At 49.9% G+C, this 26,759-nt stretch overlaps 1 protein-coding gene across 1 annotated transcript in view; it reads left to right on the top strand.

Moving 5' to 3' along the window:
• Positions 1-26,759, top strand: part of Fam53b (family with sequence similarity 53 member B) — a 65,832-nt gene that overhangs the window by 8,249 nt on the left and 30,824 nt on the right. The window contains exon 3 of the mRNA XM_038321632.2: positions 11,751-12,529. Coding sequence (XP_038177560.1) covers positions 11,751-12,529 — 779 coding nt within the window. The remainder of the gene's footprint in view (positions 1-11,750; positions 12,530-26,759) is intronic.

The following is a 26,759-nucleotide window of genomic DNA, read 5'->3' as shown; positions in this document are numbered from 1 at the left end:
TTTCACATAGCCAAGTCCATCATAAACGTGTAATTATATAAACTGTGTTTGTTTTTGCACCCAGTAATTCCTACAGCATGCAAATGACTCAGGCCCTGCATTTTAATGCTGTATAGTGCTGCACTGTGTGGATACATTAAAATGCCCTGGGATTTGTGATTCTTACCATCATGGGGTAAAAGGGCTGTTTGAATTTTCAGTTCTAATGCCCAGGGTTCTCTCAGTCTAAGTTTTTGTTTTTTTGTTGTGTTTCTTAGGATAGTCCCAGAAGGGAACTAGAGAGAACAGAGGTCGGGAACCTTTTTAAGACTCTTGTTTATATGGCAAATATCCTGTCCAATAAGCTGCTTGGTCTCGTGTTTCTATGCATACGTGATGCTGTTTCTCGTAAAGAGAAGAAAGGATGGTTGTATTGGTTATATGCAGTTTTTGGCGCTCTGCAGATGGATTCTGTTGAATCAGAGACCAGACCTCACTGATGGAATAGCCATAGTGGGATTTCAGACTCAGTGCCTTGCAGGGTATGTAAATATGAGGTTGAGATTACCTTCCTTTCTCTGTGCCCAGTAGTTTATTTTTCTAATTTCAAAGCACTTCCCATAGGTAGGACTGAGTGCACTGGGACCTGGGTCCGTCATGTTGAACACTGCTACACACATTGTAAATTCAGAGCCAGGCAGGTGCTTATTTATACTAGGGGGAACTGAGGCCCAGTGACTCTCTGAAAGACCTCTTAGGAATTAGAATTAGACTAGGTGGCAGAGAAGGACAGTTATTTTCTCTTCAGCACATGCTATAGTGCAGGAAAAGCTGGGTGTCTTTTTTGATACCGCTGCCTAGAGGACATGGAAGCAGAAGTCACCTGGCTGACACATTTCTGTGGCCTGTCCTCACATGACCGTGTACTTCTTTGGTGGTTAATGCCTTTCCTCTTCCACCACTACCAATACCATTCCAAGGCACAGAAGCCTGCGGTACTTCCTGCATCCTGAAACAGGTTCACAGCTGAGCTGCCTTGTTTTGTCATGGGGCGGCTGTCACGCGTGGCCAACCTTCAGCCCAGACCGAGCCCCCACAGAGTCAGCCCAGGAACCTGGGTCCCAGGGAGGGCGGGCCTCCATCGCAAGGCTGTTCTGTTAGGCTTCCTTGGCTTTCCACTGTGGGTCTGTATAGTGACAATGACTCATGGGTCTGGTCTGTGACTGGCCTCGTTAGAGCTGAACTTTTCAACTTCTCAGCCTCGGTTTCCTCATCTGCCACATAGCATAGCAGTTGTGGGCTTGTGTGAGAGCCGTGCGAACGCTCGTGGCAAGGAATGGCACAGGAGAGCGCACCACAGAAATAGTTGCAAAGAGGACTGAGACCTCAGCCCAAGATACTGTTCCTCAAAAGAGGCCTTGTGTCTCAAAAGAGAGACCACAGCGGCTTCCTTTGGGGGTAGCTATAAGTGACAGAGTTGCCCATGGGGCCAGAGTAAGGCCTGGGGAGATTGTCCAGGATCATCTGGCTGCCCGAACCTGTGAGGCAGGCACACGGCCTGCCTGCTCTCTATCCAGGGTAGCGCATGGCTTGGGGGAAGTGCCAGACTGTGAGCCCTATCCCAGGCTCACTGGCTCCCAACTGGCCCTCACTTCTCCTGGACAGTGCTGAAGTCCTGCCACCCAGCCAGAGGAGGTGCAGGGGGTGGCTTCTTAGATGCTGGAACAGCAGCATCCTGTGCACCCTGCAGAACCGTGCCCCATGCAACAACATGTGTTACCAGGGCTTTCATTCATCCCAAGTGGTTTCAGGGCCTTGTTTTCATGATTTTCATTGAGCATTCAGCATGTTCTAGGAACTTAATGCTGGGCCAAATGACAGGGACCCTATCTTAACCCACAAGGAACTTAGTGTCTAATGGAGGAGCAAGTACTACAGACGGTAAATCCCATGTGACAAGATTGGGAAGGCCAGTAGAGACACTGAGCTAATCCATTTTCCCACTTCTAAATCTCTTCTTCCTACAAAGCACAGCTACTGTGGGTAGGAGGTGCTAGCACCTTCTGTCCCATTTCAACAGTTGCCGAGCCAGGGGTCTCAGCAGTCAGAGGCCTCCCTATTTCCCTTTGAGTTGGAGCAGCCAGCTCCCAGCAGCTCCCAGCAGCTCCCAGCCCATTGACTCCATGAATGGAGAAGTTTGTGGCATTGCCTTGTTCGGTCACTGTAGCACACAGGGAGTGTACCCCAGGCAGGGAGATTTCATCTTGGGTGTGCCGGCTTTTCAATAGCAGGGAAGAGAACACCCCGAGGGACTGGCCAGACTTTTCAAGAGGGTTTTTGGCCCTTCTGGGGCTGGACAAAGCTGAGCAAAGATAAAATGTCAATTATCATAATCACTACTCCAGCCCAGGCTCCTGAAGACAAAGGTCTGTGCCTCAGGGTTTTCCCTCCTAACTCCATTCCAGGGTCCTAGCTGGGAACGTGGGGGTGTGTGTGTGTGTGTGTGTGTGTGTGTGTGGGTGGGGGTGTGGGTGGGTGGGGGCTTCCTCAGTGCTCTAAAGTAAAGCCAGCAAGATCACCAGGGCTCGGAGAACAGCACTGAAGAAGCACTGCTTCTTCACAGAATGCCACTCTTCTGGGTTGCTGAGTTGCCTCTATGCCCTCTTAGGGTTCAGCATCTAGAATCAAGTGCTCTTAACAATGCATGGGTTGTTTTATTTTTTAAAGTACCTCATTCTTGTGATTGTGGACTGGATTCCCGAACCCTCACTAACCTCGTGCCCCACCTCAATTTGGGAACTTGATGCAAAGTGTTTTTATACTTTTCTAAAGTGAGGGAGAGACCAAATCTGGGTTCGGTGTGGACTGGAGACACAAGACAAAGTAGAACCCAGCCCTGCCCACCTGCTTTGTGCTCGCTGAAGGCTCCTTCTTAGGGTGCCAGGCCAGCTCCTTCTAGCAGACACCACGTTCTTTTGTCACCTCAGATCTTCCCCACCCACCTCTGCGCTGAGACAGAATTTCCCATGCAGGCAGCTCTCTCAGGGAGAGGCATCTCCTCATGACAAGAGTTGAGTGGCAGCTCCCAGTCTGCCATCTGGGCTGGGAGCAGCGCCGTTCCTTACACCTAACTTCTGGTGGGTTCAGGAAGTGTGGTAGAGGTGTCCTGTGTTCAGTGAAGCGGGGTCTGCATGGGAAAGCTTAGCCTGAGCCTGGGACCCCTAGGAGATGCTGCTTCATACTTGCTTGGGGTGCCAGCGCCTTGCCTTGCCTTGCCTTGCCTTGCCTTGCCTTGCCTTGCCTTGCCTTGCCTTGCCTTGCCTTGCCTTGCCTTGCCTTTCCTTTCCTTTCCTTTCCTTTCCTTTCCTTTCCTTTCCTTTCCTTTCCTTCCCTTCTCTCTCTCTCTCTCTCTCTCTCTCTTTCTATGAAACAGGGCAAATGGGGTGAATACGGGCCCCATTCATTACCAGCTGCTAAATGAGCCTTCTTTCATCAGGAGAGTAGATACCACACATTCCATCTTTCTCACCACAGCCGGGAGATTAGAAATCACTTAAAATGTGAGACAGGGAAGGCAACATCAACTATTCCCAGAAGGCCACTAGGAAAAATCTTGTAAATACAAGTCAGTGGACAGAGAACAAAACAATTCATATGCTTTAAAAAAAAAAGGATGAAAACCCATAATTACTTCAGGAGTTATGGTAATAAATTATTTATTAATGTAAATTATTTCACAGGCAAGGAACATAGAGGAAACTTGAGCAGAAGGATCATACATTATGTATAAAAAGGAATTGTAAAAACATTATAGCGGCCCGACTTGTGCCACTCTGGTTCAGGTTTGTCAGCATTTTAATTATAAGCCTTTACTTTCAGTGTTTAATTACTCGGCTGTTAACGTCTACTCTGAACATAAAAGGGTTGTTCCCGGGGGCACTCTCTGAATGGAGTTCCTCGGGAAACCAGTTGGCCGTGTTGAGCTGCGGAGGGCTAAAGAGATTTCACGTTGAGATTCATCAGGCTTAGGTCCCTTAACTCAGCCCCAGCTGAACACTGCAAGTGGCCTGTGATTGTACCTGTGTGGAGTTGCTGGCATTCGGGGCTAGACAATTTCCATTGCCGTCGAACGACCAAAACAAACTGGAAAACACCAATCACAGTACCAGAGCCACTCAGCCCAGGTTTCTGTGCCGTTTTGAATGTGATCCTTGAGCCAGGGCCTCCTAGAAGAAACTGCTCACGAACTAATACAGACTAGCAAACAATTTGTTTCCAGTGGAAAACAGTACATCCGCATACAAGTACATGTGTCTGCTTAAAAAAATAACTCTTTACATTTTAAATCTGGCTTTGTTGTGGTTACATATGTATGTGATTTTTAAATCCACACAGAATGCTTTCAGTTCTTCCATGTACCTTTTATTGCTTCCAGACAGTGTATGTGGGATAAAGTCCAGAGTGGAAGTAGACGGGGTGGAATGGGCACACGATAGCTGTTTGCGGTGACAACTGAAAAAAAAAAAAAGCCTCCTGCCTTCTCAGGAAGGTGAGGGAGGGGCCATAGTGGTGACAAGGCCAGGGAATGGCCAGAGAACGACTCCTGCATTATCTCTGGGTGCTGGCCTCTCAGTGGAGAAAGAAGGGCAGTGGGCAAGTCAGGAACAGCCTATCCTGGTCGCAGGCATTTGGCTGTGGGACTGCAGAGCAGCGTGTTAGGTCTGGGCTCTGCTGTTTGCCAACTGGGTGTGCCTAGCGGACACATGGCACTGTTCTGAAGCCCAGTTTCACCAGTGCAGGGATTGCCGTGACCCTGGAGATAAACAGTTGCTTAGGGAGCATGTTGGTGTTCCCTGTCAGTTTCAGCAAGAACTTCGTTTTGGTAGGTAATGCAGCTGTTGACAGTTTCCTGAAGAGCCGCCCTCCCTGCCAGTTCCCTCATCTAACACAGAGGCACCTAGCCCTTGTGTGCATGGCTTCGACAACCGTCTATCTCACACGTGCTGTAATATACCCCAAACAGGAAGGAATGAAGAAAAAAAAAGGAGAGGACCAACTTGGCCTCTCCGTCCCTTTGGATTTTGCTGCTGTAGAGAATTCTTGCTTCCCCCACATTTACACGTGCTCCTGGGAGCTTGGGGGTGAATTGGAGGCTCCTGTCAGAGTTGAGAGGGTTGTCAGGACTCCACTCCACACCACCTTGTATAGATGAGGAAACAGATCTGTGCCTTCGACGTTCAGCCACATGCAGCTTTTCTATCTTAGTAGGCCCACTGGCCCGTATTTTTTTATTCCACGACTACGGGCTTGCCACAAGCCATGACAGCTGCCGTTTGCAGTCCCTGTCCTACTGGTGAAGCAAAGGCCCTGGTAGCCTTTCTGCACCCTGATCTTTGTCCCTTTTTTCAGTGCCCCTGTTTGCCCAGATGTCACCTTCAGCCATCCTAACACTTTGTCTGTGTGAGGTCCTTGTGAAAGAACTTGGTGTCTTGTATCATTGTCCCTAAGGCATGGTGGGGCCAGAGGCTAAAGCAGAGAGGCCCAGGAGCCTTTCTTCCTGACTCAGCAGCTAGTAAGTTTCCATTCTGGTGACACAGGCTCTAAACCTCATTAAGATCAGACGAGAAGAGCCATACATGAGGGCTGTAATCCCATCATCTGAAAAACTAAGACAAGAAGATTGCAGCAAATCCAAATCCAGCCTGGGTAACACAGCCAGTTTCAAGTCAGCCTGAGCTGTAGAGTGAGAATCTGTCTTTAAAACCTACACCAAGCAACTAACCAGATGAGACCTTGTGGGGAAGCTCAAGTTATTGCTTAGCTTCTCCTTCAGTGCTCTTATCAAAAGATCAGTTTAGCAAAGCTGCCTTCAGAAAGACGCCAGTTCTTTCAAAGGTTGGTGAGCTTCTGCTGAGAACAGATGTCCTTGCAGCCCTGAGGCCAGGTTAGCACACCACAGCCTGGGGGAAGCGGGGATGCATGAGCATACCCCACTGTCAGTACAGAGTAGACAGGTATGAAACCCAGGAGTGAGTCAGCCCCGGGTCAGGGTTGGGGCTCGCTCCCTGGCCTTGAAGGCTGCGAGAATCCGGCCTGTTGGGTCTGTGTGAAACTACTTGAGCTATTCTAGAAACCACATTGTGATCTGGTTATGTCATTTTAAGAGAGTATCGAAAACACAGCACTGAGATCTCCAAGGCTGTGAGCCTCCTCTGTCTTTTGAACATAAGAAGTCATATAGTCCCTCAAGAATATGGGCCCCTGGGAATTTCCCAGTTTAAGTCCTGAAATGGAAACAAGAACATTTGAGGTCAAATGCTATTTGTGTTCCTTCAAGTGCTTTTCTGTCTTACAACTCAAGATCTGTGCAGCCAGTAGCCTCTGCTTTCTGGTCAGGGCAGCAGGGCTGGGTTCTGTAAGTGTGGATTTGGGGTCTGTTTCCTCATCTCAGAGGGTAACTGGCCAGAAACTTCAGGCTCAGTCCTTGAGCTTTGGCTTTGGAAAGGACTTTGGTCATGTGGTTCACTTGTGGGAGAGCTCGGCTCAGGGTCTATTTATGTCTGTGTAGCTTATCCTTCCGTCCGTAGACAAGGTAATAGGCTGTCGTTCATACACACACACACACACACACACACACACACACATTGACACATTCTCACCTTTGTGTCCATTTGACACTTGTGAACATGAATGCACTGGGAACACTGAGGAACTTTTTAAAGTCCTTCTGACAGTTGATACAATAGGGATGGCATAATGTTGGCTGTGTGTCGTTTTGGGTGGAAACCCAGGAAGTTCCTACCTGGCCTGTGAAACATAGATTTCCAAGGACTTGAAAAGCAAAAAGATTCTTTTCTATAGGTTTGCCGTCCTCTGATTGCCCAAAGCAGCAGCAAATCAAACCTACCAGATTCAAGCTTACGAATCAAATTCATAGCGACCAGGGCTCTGCACCTCTACTCCCCACCTCCCAGTTCCGCCTCCTCCCTTCATTGTCCAGCAGGCAATCCTGGACTCATATCCTAGAAAATCCCAGAAGAGAAAATATTGGTTCCCTTTTCAGCCTGAGTCTACAGACATTGGTACCAGGTGCGGAAGAGCAGGTCTCAAACACAAGCATGTTTTTTGGTGCTGTCCTCTCAGAATTACATTGACGGCTGCCACTTCTGAGAGACTGCTTTGGGTTCTTTGCTAGGCCTGCATCTTCTCTGAGCAGCTGTGAGAGATCAAGAAGTGTGCAGAGCTGAGAGTCAAACCAAGGGCCATGCCCTTTCTAGCCATATCAAGTGATCATTGCTCAGTGGCCCCTCCATATCCTTGGCCTTTGTCACTTTGGAAAGCCTTCCAGTTGTTTATGCAGAAGTGATATTGAATGGCAGGGTGGGGGCACCTGCTATCTTCTCTTCAGAGCCCTTTGTGCTCTGGAACTTTGGGGCTTCACACACAGGGCAGTTTGCCATCAAAAATCAGCTTCTATTCCTGTTCTTTTGTCTGGTGACCTGACCCAGCAGATTGCTTTCTGGACCCTGAGTGAAGGGTGGAAACATGAGAGCTAAACATAGCTTTGGTTGTTTTTACTTTTTTGTATTGTGCTTTTCAAAGTGATAAAACTAGGAACCGCTAGAATCTGTGCTGCGGGCAGGACAAGTGGCCACGCCACATGGCTGCTATTGATACCCGCTAGCAGCGCTTTCCTTTTTCAAAAATAGCTTTCACTCGACTCTACCTAGCTGCCTGCCTGTTTCATATGTAGCCAATCCATAGCTCGGTAGGCCGGGGGTTTCTGGCATAGCCAGATGGATCCTGCTTGTGTTAAGGACAGTGACAAGAACTCGCATGTAAACACCCACCGCCTCATTTTGTGCCCTCTCCTCCTTCCTGTCCTCCCACTCTCTGCCAGGTCTGCTGTGTGCCACACTCTGTGAAGGACCCCAGAGAGCCTCCCTGGGCTGTACCTCAGAGGTGGTGGCCCAGCAGAATGAAAAGCAAGTGAACTCCCTCCGTAGATGGGACCAACCTCTTCTACACGGATGGCTTTCTCTGCATTTGACCGAGACACATTCTGTTTTGTGTCCCAGGCTCCCAAGCACCAGCTGTGGTGCCATCTTGGTCTTTCACTGATCTGTGGATAGGCCCACTGGTTTCTTCCTCAGCCTCTACCACACCCCTGAGCCTTGTGGTGTTTTCAGTGTCTTGGTCTCAAAGGGAAGTTGGTTCCAGCAACTTCCTGAAAACCCAGAGGAGAGAACCTAGAGGAAGATGAGGAAGATGGGCCCTGGTTCTAGAGAGGCTCCCTTCCAGAGCTAAGGCAGAGCCCAGCCCTGTGGACACAGCAGCCACAGCTCTCACACGCTTGTTAGTCCAGCTTCTCCTAGGAAGTGTGCAGACAAGGAAAACAAAGCGAAGAAAGCATAAATTAGCCAGCCACCCGAGGATCAGCCATTAACATTTTGGTCTGTTTATTTTTAGTGCATGTGTAGCGCACTCTGGATTTTACTAAATAGGAATCATAGGGCTTTATACACAGCTTCTTTAGCAATATCACTGGCCTTTCCCCACGCTATTAACTGCGCTGTTACATGCTGTGTGTTATTTTCTTGTAATCTGTTTAACTAGCCACCTGTTGTAGGACATTTTAATTATACTTATAAATTTGTTAACCATTTTGATTTGATTTTCACATTTTCTTAGGATTACTTTTCTCTTTCCATAATAGACAGCCATGACTCAGTCCGTGTCAATTTGTATTTCTTCTCGTTCTGTAGCTCAGGCTAACCTTGCATTCAAAGTGATCCTCCTGTCTCAACTTCTTGGAATTAAGCTGGATTTATATTTACCATGCCAAGTTTAATTTATATTTCCTCTGTTTTAAATTCTTTCCTTCTTTCTTTCTTTCTTTCTTTCTTTCTTTCTTTCTTTCTTTCTTTCTTTCTTTCTTTCTTTCTTTCTTTCATGTATATAGTATTCTGTCTGTGTGTATGCCTGCAGGCCAGAAGAGGGCACCAGACCCCATTACAGATGGTTGTGAGCCACCATGTGGTTGCTGGGAATTGAACTCAGGACCTTTGGAAGAGCAGACAATGCTCTTAACCTCTGAGCCATCTCTCCAGCCCCCTGAATTCATTATTTTTGTTCACGGAACTAATGTCAAATTAAAACTATTTTCAAAGAATGGTAAACATTGAGCAGGGGAGATAGGCCAGTGGGTGAAGCGCACACTATGCAAGCAGATGACCTAAGTTCAGGTCCAAGACCTACGGAAAAGCCAGACACAGAGGAGCTCATGTCGGTAGTCTCAGTGACCCCTCGCAGGAGACTCTGGAAGGTCACTGACTAGCTAGTCTGACATACACATCAGTGAGCAAGAGAGATGCTGTCTCAAACAAGATGGGAGGACTAATACCTGAGGTTGTTCTACTCTGGTTTACACACACACATGCATGTACACATGCACACATGCACACACACTACCCACAAAGCACACAAACACACACCCCATGTAAACACAACACATTACACAAACACCATACAAACATACCATACGGACACGTTTATACCCACCACATACACCACACAGACATACATGCATACACACCACACACACATACACACAGTATGCAGAAACACACACCACATACACACACACACACACACACCCATACACACACCACATATAAATACACACATCACACTTAGGGAAAGGGAGAACACTCAAAAGGAGTGAAATACTGGAAGGGAATGTTTTCCACGGGTAATGAAAGCATACTCGAACAATATAAGCAGCTTGCAAAAAGCCTTCTTTGGGGGATAACGTTTATATTTGAAAGTAATTGATCAAATTCACCTAGAAGAATAGGTATCAGAGCTGCCTTCATCAGGGTGGGGAAGATTATGAGTTGAGGTCTTTGGATGTTCAACCACAGTCCTGCTGTGTTCCCAGCTGTCCAGCTAAACTTGCAGTAAGTCTTTTTTCTGTCTCTCTAGCTCCTGAGACTCTCAGTGTTTATAGCCCTGGGCAGTCCTGTGTCCTTTGCGCAGGCTGCAGTCCCCTCGGGCCACCTGTCTCATGGCCTAGCAGAGTCATGAGAGTATGGGAAGAAGGAACTTTGTGTCCAGCCTTGGTTTGCCTTCCTTTGGCTCCTGGACACACCCTTTTGGGCTGAATTGTTTATCCCTTCACCTGGTGATTAGGTGACGTTTGGGTGACATTCAGTCCAGGTGTTTCTCAGTGGCCTTTGAGAGAAGTGACCCCTGTAAGCCAGGTGTGGTCATGGTGTCTCCTATCTAATTCCATCACTTGGGAAGCTGAGGCAGGAGGTTTGCCACAGGCTCAAGGCCCTAGAGTACAGGGTAGCATCCTGCCTGGAAGAGGTAGCAGAGCGGTGCTGGGGAGCTCATTTCACACTCCTTGCTACCTGAAGTGTGCATCACCTAGGACAGAGCGGTCTTTTGAAACACGGTACATTTTCCTGCACCGTAAGCCTCTTGAGGCAGGGCCAGTGTCAGATTGGCCTGAGTTTTCAATGTGTCATAGAGCTGTATTGCCTGCCCTGGGCCAGGGTGATCCTTCATGCAGGATGCTGTGTGGATGTCATGGTCCAAAAAAGGATGCTCAGTGAGTGATCTGCCTGGCTGTGGGTGTCAGGGGGGACATGTAGATGCCTACTGCGTTCCATTTCCAGCACTGTCTAGTTCCACTGACTGCCTGACTCAAGCTGACACATTTGCCAGCTAGTGCACACATACAGATTTTCAGAGTTAGACAGGTAACTCCTGACAGCACGTGTTTCTGATCTTTGCTTTTGTATTGTAAATCTGAGGACTGGAACTTTGCCAGACTGATCTTTGCGTCTCCTAAAATTCCCAGCATGGCTCCTGATTCTATAGTAGAAAGACATTAATTTGTTCTTACGATTTTACTAAAATAATAGTTCAAGTTAAGATTGAGCAGCATCCCACAGTTGGACCAGCCTATGGAAATGCATTGAAACAGAGTTGAATGGCCTCTTTATTTGTTTTTTTAATTTTTTTAATTTTTTTATTTTTTGTTTTGTTTTGTTTTTTTGAGACAGGGTTTCTCTGTGTAGCCCAAACCAGGCTGGCCTTGAACTCACAGAGATCCTCCTGCCTCGGCCTCCCGAGAGAGTGTGCCACATCGCCCAGCTCTAAGTGTTACTCTTGTTCATTTCAAATGCTTCATATATCTCAGTTTCAGCAAGAAATGAAATGACTATGAAGAAAGTTTCTGTGGTTGGCCCCTGGTGTCAGTGCTGATATTGTTGGATATTTTGGTGGAAGGCGTCAGTGAAAGATTCTGTATCTTTTATGAGCAGACGTTTTGATGATGGAATTCAGATGAGCTAAATTATCGGTATCCCAGCCCCATCTTGACCTTGACCATCTGAAGTGGCCAAGATTCAGTGTTGATTGTGCTCTTCCGCCATATGCTGACTTACACTGCTCCCCTGACTCTGCCCCTGACCAGGGCGGGACTCAGGACAAGCCACCATCCTGGGATGTTGGGAGGAAAGCTGGATCAGGAACCCCAGGAGTGAGTCTGGACCCAAGGACATGTTCTGCTTCCAATTCAGCATGTTGGGCCTCATTCCTCTGGGCCTTGGTTTTCGTCTGTAAAGTAAGGTTGAACTGACTGATTTATGAGAGCCGTTCTGGTGCCAAAGTACTACATAGCAAACAGGCTGTTGGTAGGGGAACATAGGGTGTTGGGAAGGCCTCTCAGATCCTGTTTTCTCTTTGTATTTATGCACCAGAAAATGACAGATGGCGAGACCTGGACAGAAAATGCCCTCTTCAGATTGACCAGCCAAGCGCCAGCATCTGGGAGTGTCTGCCTGAAAAGTGTCAGGATGGCTCCCTCTGGCACCAAGAGGCGGTGACTGCCTGTGCAGTGACCAGCTTAATCAAAGACCTCAGCATCAGTGACCACAACGGGAACCCCTCAGCTCCCCCCAGCAAACGCCAGTGCCGGTCACTATCCTTCTCTGATGAGATGTCCAGCTGCCGGACGTCATGGCGGCCCTTGGGGTCCAAAGTCTGGACTCCTGTGGAGAAGAGACGATGCTACAGTGGGGGCAGCGTCCAGCGCTACTCCAACGGTGTCAGCCCTATGCAGCGGAGCTCCAGCTTCAGCCTCCCTGCTCGGGCCAATGGGCTCTCCTCACCATGCCACCAGTCAAGCCTACACCAGCCCTTTGGGGGACAGCCCTGCCAAGGAGCACCAGGTTCAGCTCCCTGTGGACAGGTGGGCGATGCCTGGAGCCCCGACCCACACCCTGTGGGAGGGGCCCGGCTGGACCTGCAGCGGTCCCTCTCTTGCTCACACGAGCAGTTCTCCTTCCCAGAATACTGTCCCCCCTCAGCCAACAGCACACCTGCCTCAACGCCAGAGCTGGCAAGACGCTCCAGTGGACTTGCCCGCAGCCGCTCCCAGCCGTGCGTCCTTAACGACAAGAAGATCGGTGTGAAAAGGCGGCGTCCTGACGAAGTGCAGGAGCAAAGGCCTTCTCTAGACCTTGCCAAAATGGCACAGGTAAGTGTCCCATTGGCCTAGAAGAGTCTCCAGAAGCCACTCGCTGTTCTCTGGGACTTCTAGTCTCGGTTCAGCCAGTTAAGTGCACAGTGATACTTTCAGAAATGTTTGGGACTCAGTTTCCTTGTTTTGAAAGTACTATCCAAAAAAAAAAAATCTTTTTCAAGTTCTTTTTCTTAAGTATCTGGTTCTCCCCACTTAAAATGAGGCGTGCTCTTACCTTATTAAAGCTCATCGCCAGTGGAACAGGAGCAGACAGATGGTGAGAGGCAGGCATTGGCTGGGAGTCCAGAGTGACCAAACACTAATTAATCCTCTTCTGGCCCTTTGCTGGTACCTCTTCTCCTGGAGCCCACACACCAGTGTTCAGTGTCACCCAGATTATGCTGATCCCTAGATCAGAGCCATGAGTTAATGACTTTAGAAAAGGTAGGAAGGGATCAGTCCCTTTGATTAAACCGTCAAATCTTTAGACTACCTAGAAATTGCCATTAGTACCTTCTGTGCCACCTCTGCAGCTGTCCTTGGTACTGTTGTAGGAGGAGCCTCTCCCGTGTGCTCCTGTTCCCCTGTCTTTGTCCTCTTTGTCTTGCAGTTCGGCATTGTGCCAGCACTTCTCCTGGGTATCGATCTGAATGAGATGGTCTTAGAGTTAGACACCACCATCAGGACAGGGTCAGAGGCAAAGTGAGGGCTGGCTGCATTGATTGGTTCTTACTATAGAGGTCTTAGGATGTGATGAAGACCGTGAGACCTATGGTGTGACATTGGTCCTTGTGACCGTTAACGCTAGGATGGTTGACTGTGGTGGGCAAAACATGGTCCTATTGGCTCCATGCCCATCCGGGAGGCCTCTTGCTCAGTGCTGTAATGTATTCACTTTTGGTGTTCTGTATAAAAGCATTGGTTACTGCTTGGTTTGAGGAAATGACGATCTATTTGCTAGTGAGAGAGTGGGCTCAGCAGGGTTGGCCACATTCTTCAGACCATGGGCAGATCCAGAGCAGGCAGGCTCATGGTGACTCGTCTGCACCAGACAGGTGTAGCCAGTAAGCAGTCTTAGGTTCTCCACACTAGTCCCTGCCCCATGGAACTGCCTACTTTCAAGAAAGACATGGTTTCTATTCATAGAGTTACCTTCTGTTCCTTTCATTCTCCAAGCCTGTCAGTCCCCCACTGAAGACAAGGTACAGGTATCTATCTGGGTGGCCTCAAAGTTCACAGTTTTGAGCCACCTTTACAGATTAGCCCAGGCCCCACACAGGACAACTGGGGACAAGTTGGTGATATGCTTGTGCCACCCTCGTGCCCATGGATTGACTTGGGACAGAGCTCCTGCCTCCTCCCATGTCCAGCTTCCATGACTTCCATCTTGGTTCCAACAGAGGCCCTTCCTCCTGGCAGATCTTCCTGGCTTGCTCACTGGACAGTAACTGAATGTGTGTGTTGGTTACTGAGAGGAAGTTTCCATCTCCAGATAGACTGAAGTAGGTTCCAAGGGATCTGATGTCCTCTCTAGCCTCCAGGGGTACCAGGTATGCATGTGATACACATACATACATACATACATACATACATACATACATACATACAGGCAAAACACTCAAACACATCTTTAAAAGGAGTCCTGGACTCAGCCAAAACATTGTAGGGTCCTGAGCCTGGGTTCCAAACAGGCAGGCCTGTGGTTGGCGGAGAGACCCACACACGTTGCCGGTGGATGGTTGGGGTGGAATGGCGGCCTTCACGCGGTGGCTTCCCTGGACGTTTTCAGCTGAGAAGAGTACAAAGTCTGCGCGTGGGTGGAGGAAGAACGTTAGGTGATTTTCTGTGTCTGTAGGACAGGCGTGGCCCCAGGGTTGGTGCAGCCCTCTCTTTCCTGAGCTGCCTCCCAGCCTGCTTCCTAGGTCTTTGATCTTGGTTGGTATATTCGCTCCACTTGTGTGTTCGTCTAAAGGAACATCTTTGCACGTGGTGTCTGGGACCAGGTGTCTGAACACTTCAGATAAAGGTACAAAGTGTCTTTTTGGTTAGACCTTTGGAGCAGCTGGTATTCTAATAAACCAAGTCCCTCCAGGGGCCCCCTGGGGCCCAGAGTAGACCCTGAGGGTGTGGGCTTGTGGGGCTTCCCTATGGCCTTTATGCAGCTGGTGGGAGTCAGTGCTCTCTAATCTGCCAGGAGAAAAGAAACCCGGTCAGGATGAGCTCTGAGAGTCAGACAGCAGGAGAGGGCAGAGAGCCCCAAGGTCGATGCTCTGAGGCCCAGTCCTCCTTGCCCTGGATTTAGCAGGAGCATGTGCCTTGGGCACACTCTCTGGTAGAAGTCAGTGTTATATCAGGGCTTATCTGTTACATCCTCCTGAGAGTACTGAGGTTTTGCTGGTTCCTAGACCTGCAGACCCTTTCTGGATAGAGTAGTTTCTTCTGCATCCATCTGTAGGAGGGGCGTTGACAAACCAAAAGGCCTCCAGAAAAAGGGTTACGACGTATGTGCTGGAGCCCTTGGCAGTTTGCTTAACATTACTGTGTAGCAGGTCCACAACCAACACAGGGCTGTGGGGGAGTTAGGAAAATAACCAGTTTGTATGTAGTGTGTGTGTGTGTGTTCTGTGTAATCTGGAGAATGCTCTAGGATAGCATGTTTTTGGTTTTAAATGAGTGGATTTATTATTTATAAGTAAAAGGATAAATAGTAGCAGATAGACAGAAACAGAAACAGCAGATAGCAAAACATTAAGTCAGGGAGGCAGCTAGCTGGAGTTTCTGATCTCTCTGCATGAGCTTCCGACTTCCCATTCCCAATACAGGAACCTTTGCATCATGGCATGAGGGATGGTAACCCCTTTTGGAAATGGTTTTACCCCCCCCCCCCCCCGTGTTGCTGGGAATCAAACCTGGGTCTTTGTGCATGCTGGGCAAGCACTCCTGCTCTGAGCTACATCCTCAGCTCATGGTTCACCTTCTGACTGTTCTAAAGGACATAATGTTTTTACTTTTGTATCATTTTCCTCTTCTTTTCCCTGACACTGAGTTGGGGCTGGGAGACCGTCCACCCACAGGCCATCTTGTAGAACACACTTTGAGATACACTTTCTGAAGTGGGGGGTAACTACATTTCCCAGGTAGCTTTTCAGTGAGCTCAGACAGCAACTGCAGGTCTGCCAACACAATGTACCTTATAGCGTTCGTGAATGCACGTGCCTGTGTCTCTGTGTCCTTCCGTGTGTTTTTGCATGATCTATAGACTTGTGTATCTAGCCGTGTGTGCGTGCACACAACAGCCGTGTTCCCCAGCGTACTGTCTCACACATGAAGAGTGACGACACGCACGATTCACTGTTGCGCTTGGCAGGGCCAGGGAAGAAGTGTGCGCGACTCCAAGGGCAGATAGACACGCGCGTGCTGAGTGTTCCCAGGGGTGCAGTCTGTCTTTTATTATAGATACTGGTTTTTCCTCCTCCTGTCCTAGTGCCTCTTTCTGTCTTAGCCATTTACCGTCCCATGTGTGTTCATCCTCTTGCCCCGTTCTTTTCTCTTGTAAACGGCAAGGAGGCAGTTGCTGGCCGTCGGTGTGCCTGTTCAACTCCCTGTTGCGAGCTGAGGTGATGAAATGGTGACAGGAACAGGATTCATCCGCCTCCCCCGGAAGTCGGCCATATGTGAGCATTCTCTCCCCATGCCCGGCAAGCACTCTCGAAACCGAGGCTGAATATCCTTGGAGCCCACAGTCACCCCATCTCCTGCCACATCCCTGGGGCACAGGTGTCTTAGCCAGCAGCAATGGCCCTTGTCCCTCTCAGCAGTGAAGGTGAAACACAGTAAAAAAAAAAAAAAAAATGCTTTCCGATTGTCTTTGCTCACATCTTAAAATCCCAGTGTTAGGATTGTGGCCAGGGATGCCAGATGAGACCGCAGGTGACACCGCCATCTGGATCTGGGAGGGGCTGATCGTAGGAAGGAGTACTCGGGACGGGACGGGAAGCAACACCTTCCCTGTACTTTTAGTTATGGCCTTAGCTTCTCTGTGGTGTGAGCCGTTCAAAGGCCGCATGCGAGTCTGTGCGGTCCGGTCCGGTCCTGTCTGGGTCTGGTCCTCTGGATCTCCCATGCTTCCCTCCTCAAGTGGTCTGAGGTTCCTGTTGCCTGTGGTGTTTCCGTGCAGCGGAGCCTCCCTGTTTCCACAGTGCCAGTGTATAGCAACTGAGGGCAGGACTGAGCTGAGCATGAGAACTGCTTAGCAGCAGGACTTTACCTGGCATTGATAGTTACTGCTTCATTTGAGACCCGGCCTGACCACCAGACATTGCCTGTCTCCCAGCAAGTACTGAGTTACACGCGACCATTTAGACATGGATCATGTGTATGAGCAAAGACTTCAGAAAAGCAACAAGTAATAAGATTGCTCATGAATGCTATGCCCCTGGGTGCTGTGTTTTTACCTCCAGGCTGGTCAGTTTGAAAGAGAAAAACAAATTATATTTTCAACAGAGCTTCAAACAGAAGCAAGACATTCACAGGGAGGGCTCAGGATGCCGAAACAGAGGTTTGATTGATTGGCAGCTGCCTACACACTGCATCCTCAAGCTCCCTGAGGAGGCCCCAGAACAGGCAGCAACTGTTGTGTTAGCAGATGTTTGAGAAACTCCTGAAAGCTGGCTGGGGTGCTGTGGGGCAGGAAAGAGCACGAGTTAGAAACAAGCATGCTGGCATATGTTAGGGGGGCTGGGGTCTTACCCATTGAGTTCAGAGGGGCCTGGTGGAGCGGGGGCCACAGGACTGTGCCGCCTGAGGAGCTGCTGTTGCAGACAGCAGGGGTTGCAACAGATGCTTAAGGATGACTCCTGGCTCTTGGCTGGGCAGAGTCACCCTTGGTTGATACTCTTCCAGCCAGCCTCTCTGCTTTGTGTACTGGTAGAGCTGCCGTTCACAGGGGCAGGCTCTTCTAGTCAGCACGTGGAGTGCTCTCGTGCTGCCGGATGTGTGACTTCTTATTCAGGCAGCCTTGCAGTTGTGGGTCAGCCTGTCATTTGCTCGGCCAGATCCCTGGCTGTAGGCCTGGCTGGCCTAAAGTCTTTGTGGCCTTCCCTTGTCTACTCTTTCAGTGTCCTCACCTGTGGCTCGCCTACTCCTTGGCCCCTCATCGGCCTTGCTGCTTAGATGGGAAGCTGTACTGATGGTAGGGAGAGGAATTTAGGGTTGGAACATCTGCAGGACGGAGTGCAGGCTGGGGTGGAGCTCTGGGTTGTATTGGAATGAAAGAAGTGCCGAATCAAAGTGAAGACAGAGCCCACCCTGCCATTGCTGCTCTGAGCTGTGCACCCTTGGCATCCACTGGACCCTCTATGTCTGTGAAGTGGAATTAGCAATTGCTTTTCCTCAGGAGAGTAGAGAGAGGCCATGTACTTGTGGATCCAGCATGTAGTTTTCAACAACACAGTTTTAGGAAAGAAGAGCCGAGGGACCGTGAAATGGCTTAGGGGTTAAGAGTGCATGCTTACAGATCACAGCACCCGTGGAAAGAACAGAGTGCGGTCTTGTGCACACCTGTAACTCCAGCTGGGTGGGGGAGGGGCAGAGACTGCCAGCCTAGCTGAAAAATAGGAGGTAGAGGCCTGGAGAGATGGCCCAGTGGTTAAGAACACTTGTTCTTGTAGAGGACCTGGGTTTGATTCCCAGCACCCACACGGCGGCTCACAATTGTCTATGACTCAAGTTTTAGGGATCCCATGCCCTCTTCTGACCTCCGTGGGCAACCAGGCATGCATGCGGTGCTCAGACATTCATGTAAGCAAAACACACTTAAATCAATCAATCAAAAAAAAATAAATAAAAGTGAGATGGAAAGTCACAGAGACACTCAGTGCCTTCCTCTGGCCTGTGTGCATTTTTACACATGCATGTATTGCTAATATACATGAATATATGCAAATTCTAAGAAAAAGAAATTCCAGAAAGAAGCTGCTGCAGCTGAGAAGCCTGCACTTTTCTCCTGTGCCCGTGTATTAGCTCCCCTGGTAGGCTACTTTCGCAACTCTGGTCAGCCTGCTGGGTATGTGTTGCTGGTAGGGCCAAGCCCTGCCAAAGGTGGAATGGACTGTGTTTGGAATACTTGTCCCATGGCTTTCTTTTCTCTCAGAGATAGGTGTGTGTCCGCGGTGCCACAGAAATCCTCCTCAGACACTTGAATTCCTCCTTGTTCCCAGGCTCAGTCTTTAGGTTGCTTAAGCAGTCTACTCTTGGTCACTCAGATCAGGGCCCAAATGTTGACATAATAGCTTTGATCTCCTGGGGAAGAGAAAAAAAAATAGGAGTTCTCCTGGGACTATGCCAGGAAGGCAGCTTCACATGCCACTTGGTGATTTTCCATGTCTCACTTGAGAGGCAGTGGTGCTCTGGGGGCTCCAGGACTCTTGGGAGTGGGTGCCTCTTCTTCCCTGGGACAGTTTGCCAGATGCGAGCTCCTGGAGCTCCCTGATCAAACCCGCAGCACCTTTGGCTCACCAGGCCTGCATGGTGCTGGCACAGAGTCCTGTGAGCCCTGTCTTCTAGGAGCCCCAGTCTATGGGCAGAAGGAAAACAGCCTTTCCTGCTGAGGGCTCAGCACTCCCCAGGGCAGCTCCAGGCTGGCCAGAGGAGGCCACTATAGAATAGACCTGTGGGCCGTTGTTACTATCACATGACTAGTTTACCAAGAGCCCCGAGAGGAGGCTGTAGAGAAATCTCCGTGTTGTTCCTAGGCTGTGTATGAGCTGAAGCACTGAGGCAACAGAGGCAGGTGGTAGGCAGGAGGTAGGCGGGACCTGTTTCCTGCTGGAGCCCTTTATCTGGGGCAGCCAGGTCTTCATCCTGGGCAATATATGTCACCTTTCCATACCTTAGTATCCCTGTCTAGGAGGTAGGGTAGCACTAGGGAGGTGGGGACAGGCAGATCCCTGGTCCCACTTGCCAAATCAGTGAGCCTCAGTCCCAGTAAGAAAACCAGTCTCAAAAACAAAAGTAGATGATCTGGGAGTGGTGGCATACACCTTTAATCCCAACATTCAGGGGGTAGATTCGAACTTGGATCTCTGTGTTCGAGGCCAGCCTGGTCTACTTGGTGAGTTTTAGGACAGCCAGGGCTATGTTGAGAAAGTCTCTCTCTCTCTCTCTCTCTCATACACACACACACACACACACACACACACACACACACACACACACACACACACAAAGTAGATGGCTCTTGAGAAATGACACCCAGGGTTGACCTCTGGCTTCCACATATATGCACACATGCTTGCATACCCACATACATACGAGACGTTGTGACTTTATTCTGCACACAGCGTGGAAGTATTCAAGGGTTTGAAATCCTGGGGCAACAGAAACCCTGAAAATGGCTCTAGACTATGACGAGCTGAGGGGCCTGGGGAAGTCAGGGGGCAGTGAAGGTGCTGTTGGCAAGCTTGACTGCGGACTAGAGCAGGAGGCAGTGGGCATGCTGATTGTGTTAAGGGCTCCAGAAGTATGCTCAAGTGGGGACTACAGGACCCACCAAAGTGCAGTTATTGCTCATGGCCTCCAACTTCTCAGCTGTAGCCTGTACTTGGCAGAATCAGCCACCCTAACTTTCACCCAGCATTCATAACTTTGGTTAGAATATTCTGTTTAGAGTTTCCTGATTATAAGTCCCTGTGATCCAATTTGTACACTTACTTTGACTGTCTCTTCTTTCCTTGTGTGTATACAGTGGTGTGTGAATGTGGGCATGTGCATACCATAGCACACACGTAGAGGTCAAAAGACAACCTCAGCAGGTGTTGGTCCTTGCCTCCGACCTTGTTTGAGACCAGAGCGCTGTTGTCTTTCCACTGTGTATGCCAGGCCCTCTGGCCTGTGAGCTCCTAGAGACTTTCCTGTCCCACCTCCCCTCTTCTTGCAAAGAGCACTGGGGCATGCAGAGAAACTCACACTACACATCTGTCTATCACATTGATTGTTTTTTTGGTCCTTGTGCTTGCACGGCAAGTGTTTCCACCCCTCTGGGGCCATCTCCCCAGCCCACATGTTTCTTCTTGCTTGTTCTTAATACAAATGAAGCCTGATGGTTCACCAAGCATCCATAGAGCCATCTCCCTGCAGTCATTGCGTACCAGGGGTTTATCAGCCAGGCTGCCTTTTCCCTCTGGAGCCTCAGTCCTTCTTTTAAAGGATATTGTCCTTGTCCATTAGAGACTCATGCTAGTCCAAGCTCTAAGCTCAGGACTGGAGGAGGGCTGGGCTGGCATAGGGCCATGGAAGGGTTCTTCCATGGTTTTGAATGCTTGTCATGCTGGATCTCATCTCAGCTGTGCCATGTCTAGTCAGTTTACAACAGCTGGGGTAGCATCTCCTGGGGGTGGGGTGGAGAGGTCTATGGTGGCCCTTCAAGTCTCCATATAAACCTGAGTAAACCTCAGTGGGCTTCAGGATGCAGGGAAAAGGACACTTGACAGACTCAGGAAGGAGTTTGGCCTTTTTCATCTAGCCCCTGATCCCTCAAGGACATCAAAACAATGCCTTCTCTAAAGGATCACCAGGCCCTGAGTAGCCTGGTGCCAGCAGGGCTGGGAGAGCTTCAGCAAGGACCAGCGAAGGAAGCAGAGGGATCCTTGAGACAGACATGAGATTGATGGCCGAGTCTGGCCCAGAGCTGAGCGTGGCTGTGCCATTCCTGAGACCCGCAGACTGCTGTTCTGTGCAGGCTCGGGTGGTGGTGTGTCTTTTGGGATATGGTCCTCTGCCACCCCAAGCACTGCCTCAGCAGCCTCTCCCTGTTGACAGGAGGTGATTCATCTAGAACATTCTGTGGTTTCAGCCATCTGGATTAGTCCTCTTCTGTGCAGCCTCCAGCCTCAGTGGAGAATTGAGGAAAATGAACGCTGCATAGACAACCAGCTCTCCGCTGCTGCCGTTCCCTCTCCACAGGTTCCCTCAGCTGTCTTGTTGAGTGTGAGCTAATTGCTCTTTATGGCCACAGCATCTACAGTGTCCCCCTTGACAGACTAGAACTCTCAGATAGTCCTCTTGGGTGTGGGAAAGGGTGACTTTTTAAAAAATTCTTTTAGAAAACAAAAGAAATGCTCGGTCCTACCATATAAAACAACTCCCAGAAGAGAGGCTTCCTTCAAAAACAGTAAACTCACATCAGTGTGTATCTCTAAAGGTCCTCAGGCCCCCAGTCCTGCCCCGACACTGTGCAAGGCCACGCCATGCATCTGCCATTCATGGAGCAGGTGGCGAGGCAGCTGCCCTTGCCAGTTCTGTGTAGAGGAGTGTGGCATGCCTCTTGGATCAACCAGAGCCTGGCCAGGACAAACCACCCATTTGGTGCAAGGAAGTCACTAAAAGTATGTGTAACTAGGTTTTGGAAGAACCAGTATCTCAGAGAAGCAACTGCAGGAAGCTTCTCCCTCCAGCCCTTCTGGAGACTTGGCAGCCTACAGTCTGAAAGCTCCACAGCTGGCCAGGCCTGAAGAGAGGGGATGGAGATGAATACTCTGGAAGAGGCACATGCTGAAGCAGCTGCAGAGAGAGGAGCAGACTGCGCGGGTGGTGGAACAGCACAGGACACAGTCAGGAGAGGCCAGCTCTTCCTCCAGCCTCAGTTTGCCTGACGTTCTTCTGCTGACGTTGGGAGCTGCAGGCGTCTGTTCTCTTATTCCACCCTATGGCTTTCCAGGATCAAACTCCACTCACCAGGTTTTATGCCAGATACCTTTTCCTCATTGAGCCACTTCACTAGCCTTCAGCGGTTTTCGGCAGTGTTAGAACTACCCTCTGGGAATGTTGGGCACCCAGCACATGAGAGGAACCTGGCAAGACCAGACAAATGTTCTTGGACGTCATGGGGTCATTTTTGGAGCCCCGAGAAACGTGGATGTTGAAAGAGTGGGTCATGGCCCCAAAGAGCAGGTGGAGCCCCGAGCCATGTCACAGGCTTCCAGGAAGGGAACGAGGGCTCTGGGCAAGCCTCTGTTTGATTTGCTGGCATTGGGCAACTCTAGGAGTCCATTCTGAAGGGAGGTTCCATGTATTCAAGTTGTCCCCTTTCCAAAGTGAAGAGGTGGTTTCTTAGGCAAGTAATATGTAAGCCTCATGGGATTCTTGGTGCCCAGATGTGTGTGGACCTAGGACTGGAATTGCACCTGGAGGCCATTGCAGCCTCTGTTTGGGTTTGACGCTGCTCCCCACACCCCGTCAGCTCATTTTAGCCTCATAATGTTCCTGGGAGCCGTTTACTGGAAGATGTGCTGGGTCCCAGAGGTGTTCAACACTTGGCTCAAGAGACCTTGGAGACTTGGCCCAGAGACTCCCGGATTGGTAGGAGGAGGTGAATTCAAGGTCTTCCCAGCAGACTTGGCCCAGGTAATTCTGGTTTCTCCATAATCCCTAGGAGGGAGTAGAGGGAAATCTGGGGAAATGGAGGCTGCTGGTAGGCCCTCTGGAAGAGGATGAATTGTAGACTAGATTAAGATCATAGCCAACTCTTGTAATGCCTGAAAGTGGCCACGGAAAGCTTCCAGCTCACACTGGGCAGGCTGTTCTCCCACCAGAACCTAGCATTGCTCAGCCATTTGGTAGGAAGTAGAAATTTGGAATTTGGCCTCAACCCCAGCCTGCACACACCAGAATCTGTATTTGAACTTGATTATCTTAGCCTTTGAAGGGTTTTAGATGTGGGCAATCTCTCTGTGGGAGATACTGTGTTTTATTTTTGGCCCTAGGCAGCCAAACTATGGCTTCTTACACCTGGGCCTAGACGTGGTCCCTGAGTCAGAGCCTAACCTAGTCAACCCTTACTCTAGTGCCAGCTGCCCTCTCTGTGGTTTGGGTCACCTGCCTGATCAGCCTCCTGCCACGGTCCTTTTCTTCCCAGGAAGGAGGAAGACATGGTTCATGTCAGGAACCTTTTACTGGAGTCTGTACTTCATTTATCCTAGGCCCCACCCACTGAAAGTTTGCTCAACATGCAAAATAACAAAGTGGTACCTCTTCCTCTCGGGACCTGGACTGGCACTTACTTGCACATGTGTCCTGTACCCAGCAATGCCCTGTAGGGCGGGATGAGGCTGCAGAAGGAGGTTAGCTCACTTAACCCTGCTTCCGAAGGAAGCAGCAGCAACAGCCACCACTCCGGTATGTCAGGCTAGCCCAGCTCCGTTGTCAGGCTAGCCCAGCTCTGGTGTCAGGCTAGCCCAGTGGTAGCAGCAGGGGAGAAGAAAGAGGGAGACCAGGGCTTGTGGACTGTGGTCTTTGGGGGCCATATTCACATGATATTCAGATACAAGGATGGGGACAGGTCCAGATGTGAGTCCTGCAATACCCAGTGATCCCTCCCATTTCTATGGCCATTCTTCACTTGGTCTTGCTTGTTAGTGGGGTCAGTGTCGGTGGCAGTGTTGGTGACATGGTAACCTAGCCGTGTCTGGAGATGCTCTCGAGCCGTGTGATAGGTGTGAATGCTGTGGGCTCCCTGTGCTCTGGAGGGGCTGTATGTGTAACAGAGAAGTGTAAGCAGTTCACTGGATGGATGATGGATGGATGGATGAATGAGTGAATAAATGAACGAATAAAGTAGGGCAAAGGCCCAGTTTCTTGATGGACAGTCAGCTGCTGACTCAATGATACTCAACAACAAGGTTGGCATATGCCACTCCTGGGCATAGGCAACACAGGTGTCGTCCTTACAGCTTGAGAAAGCAGCTCCCTGCTGTTTTACACAAGAAACTGTGAAGTTTCCGAATACGGCCCTAGTCACGAAGCCAGGAGTTGTTCCAAGGGTGTGTTTGTTGTACTCAATCACATGGCCCGGGCAGGGTTCAGGGTGCCAGGGTTCCTTAGGGCTGCAGAGAGGGCTCCCAGTGTGAATACATCCAAGTAGTCAGGCTCAAGGTGTAGGTCCACAGTCCTGGGATGGCAGCTGGGAGCGCATTCTTGTATTAGAGCGTTTTAGGCATTTGGAAGTGACAGTTGTCGTCATTCTGGATGAAGTGAGGTAAAAATTGATTATTACTGAATCTGAGACTTAAATTTGGAGCAGTGACAGAGTGTGACACTGAAGGTAGTCTTGCTGAAGTCCAGCAGCCCCCAGAAGGGGCAGGCATACGAGAGCGTAGGTAAGGTAGAAGAAATGAAGGGCTCCTTCTGTCCTCCACTTAGGCCTTCCCAGTTGTTCCATCCTGGAAGCCTGGAGAGACCTGATAGCACAAGAGGGACCACAGGGACGACCTCATCACTCAGGATCCGGCCCTCAGGGGCACTCACAGTGATGAAGTTCAGTGTCTTGGGCTCTGTAGGGGCCCTACTAGCACACTTCCTTTTCCTTTCAATACTTTGAGAAGAGGGAGCATTTTTCTTCTCTCTCTCTCCCTCCCTCCCCCTCCCTCCCTCCCTCCCTCCCTCCCTCCCTCCCTCCCTCCCTCCCTCCCTCCCTCCCTCCCTTCCTTTTTTTTTGAGACAGGGTTTCTCTGTGTAACAGTTCTAGCTGTTGTAGCTGTTGTAGACCAGACTAACCTCGAACTCACAGAGATCCTCCTGCCTCTGCCTCCCAAGTGCTGGGATTAAAGGCATGCGCTACCACCACCCGGCTTGAGATGAGCGGGTATGCTATGGGACTTTAAAAACGTACCTTCCAGGGGCGGTGACAGCTTTCAGCTCAGCCTCTCCAGTTAGTTTGATGATGGGATGCAGGTTCTCTACACACAGTGGGACCTCTCAGTGCACATGGCATCTGTGGCTTTCCTGGCAAGGCTGGGGCGTTCCAACAGGGGCCCCCCAACCTGCAGACCTTCAGTATGTACTGTCTGGTCCCTGAGCTAGATAGCCCAGTGCCTCAGTTTCCCTATTCAGAAAGAAATTGGATTACGTAGCAACTTCTCACCAAAAGCTGGTCCTTGAAAGGACTCAGGACAATTATCTTGGTGGTCAGGAATGTGACAGTGACTTACATAAGGTGGCCCACCCCATGATTTCCTCCAGCTGTGCCTCACCCTAAGCTGGCTCCCGCGTGGCCATTCTATGCTCCCAAGGTGGCAAATAAGAATGTGACTGGGATAGGGACTGTGAGAATGGGCACCTGGGTACCCTTCCGTGGGGTGGGTTGCCTATGCTGCCTCTTGGTGCCCAGAAGCACCATGTTCCCATACTAGCTGGAAGCATTGGCTGGCCTGCTTGTCCAGTCCTGCCGAGCTCTTTCCAGGCCGCCCTTGAGTCTTTGCCATGCTTGAGAAAGTGTGGGCCAGAACAGGGAGTGTTCTTTTCCTATGCTTTCCCTCCCTCCTGTCCCTCGAAGAATTTTGATGGAGCTATGTCTCTCAATATGGTGGAACAAAACCCAGGCAGCCAGGGCGGCGCTGGGATTCTCATCATTCAGACCAGGCTCTGGAAGATTCTCCCAGGCTGGGGACTTAGGAGTCTCCCTTCTGGCCCGATGTGTTCTCTGACCAAGGTGGACAACCAGCTCGGAAGTTGCTATAGTACGTTAATTTGTAAGAAAAATAACTTGGCCCTGAAAGGTGGTTTTGTAGCAGCTTTGTAAAAATAAGGACGGGGAATGGTTGGCTCCAGCATTTAAAAGCCTCATGTGGCTGTGGTTTTATCCTGTGCCCCACCTCAAGCTCAGTGAGCAGAGGCCATCCCAGGGTTGAAACTGTAGCTGCCAGTCCAGAGCCAGGAGTGCTGTTCAGGTTCCAGAGCATCTCCAGGGACCCAGGAATAAAGTTGGAAAGTTTTCAGCGTAGACATCATGGATGTTGGCATAGACTTGATTTGCGCTCGTGAATGATGAGGATATGTGGAACAATGCAAAGCTGGCCTTGGTAGTGCCCCCCCCCATCCCTCCAGTTCCTTCCGTGGCCCCTTGGTGCAGCCATGTAGTGGGAGTGGGGTGGTAATCTGCTCAGACTTATACGATGGGAGTGACAGGGATTGCAGTTTTCCAAAGGGAGTAAGCTTCCAAGGCTAGGATGGTCCATGCATCCTATAAGCTCCCACTGTGTAGCAGACACTGGGGTTGGTGCACGCTTTAACCTCTGTTTCTCTCTGGGAAGGAGGTGCATAAGCAGTTAGCTGAGATGGAACACATGCTAAGCTAAGGCACCAAAACCATTCTAGGGGTCCTTGAGAAAGGACTAGGTAGTAACAATGGACTTGTAAGCCCTACAGAAGCACTCATATGGAGCACTGCTCTGAATACTGTATGCAATCTGGC

This window comes from Arvicola amphibius, chromosome 1, assembly GCF_903992535.2.
Source record: "Arvicola amphibius chromosome 1, mArvAmp1.2, whole genome shotgun sequence".
NCBI classification, from domain to species: domain Eukaryota; kingdom Metazoa; phylum Chordata; class Mammalia; order Rodentia; family Cricetidae; genus Arvicola; species Arvicola amphibius.
The sequence above is the reverse complement of the archived record's forward strand: the minus strand, read 5'-3'. Positions and strand labels throughout refer to the sequence as shown.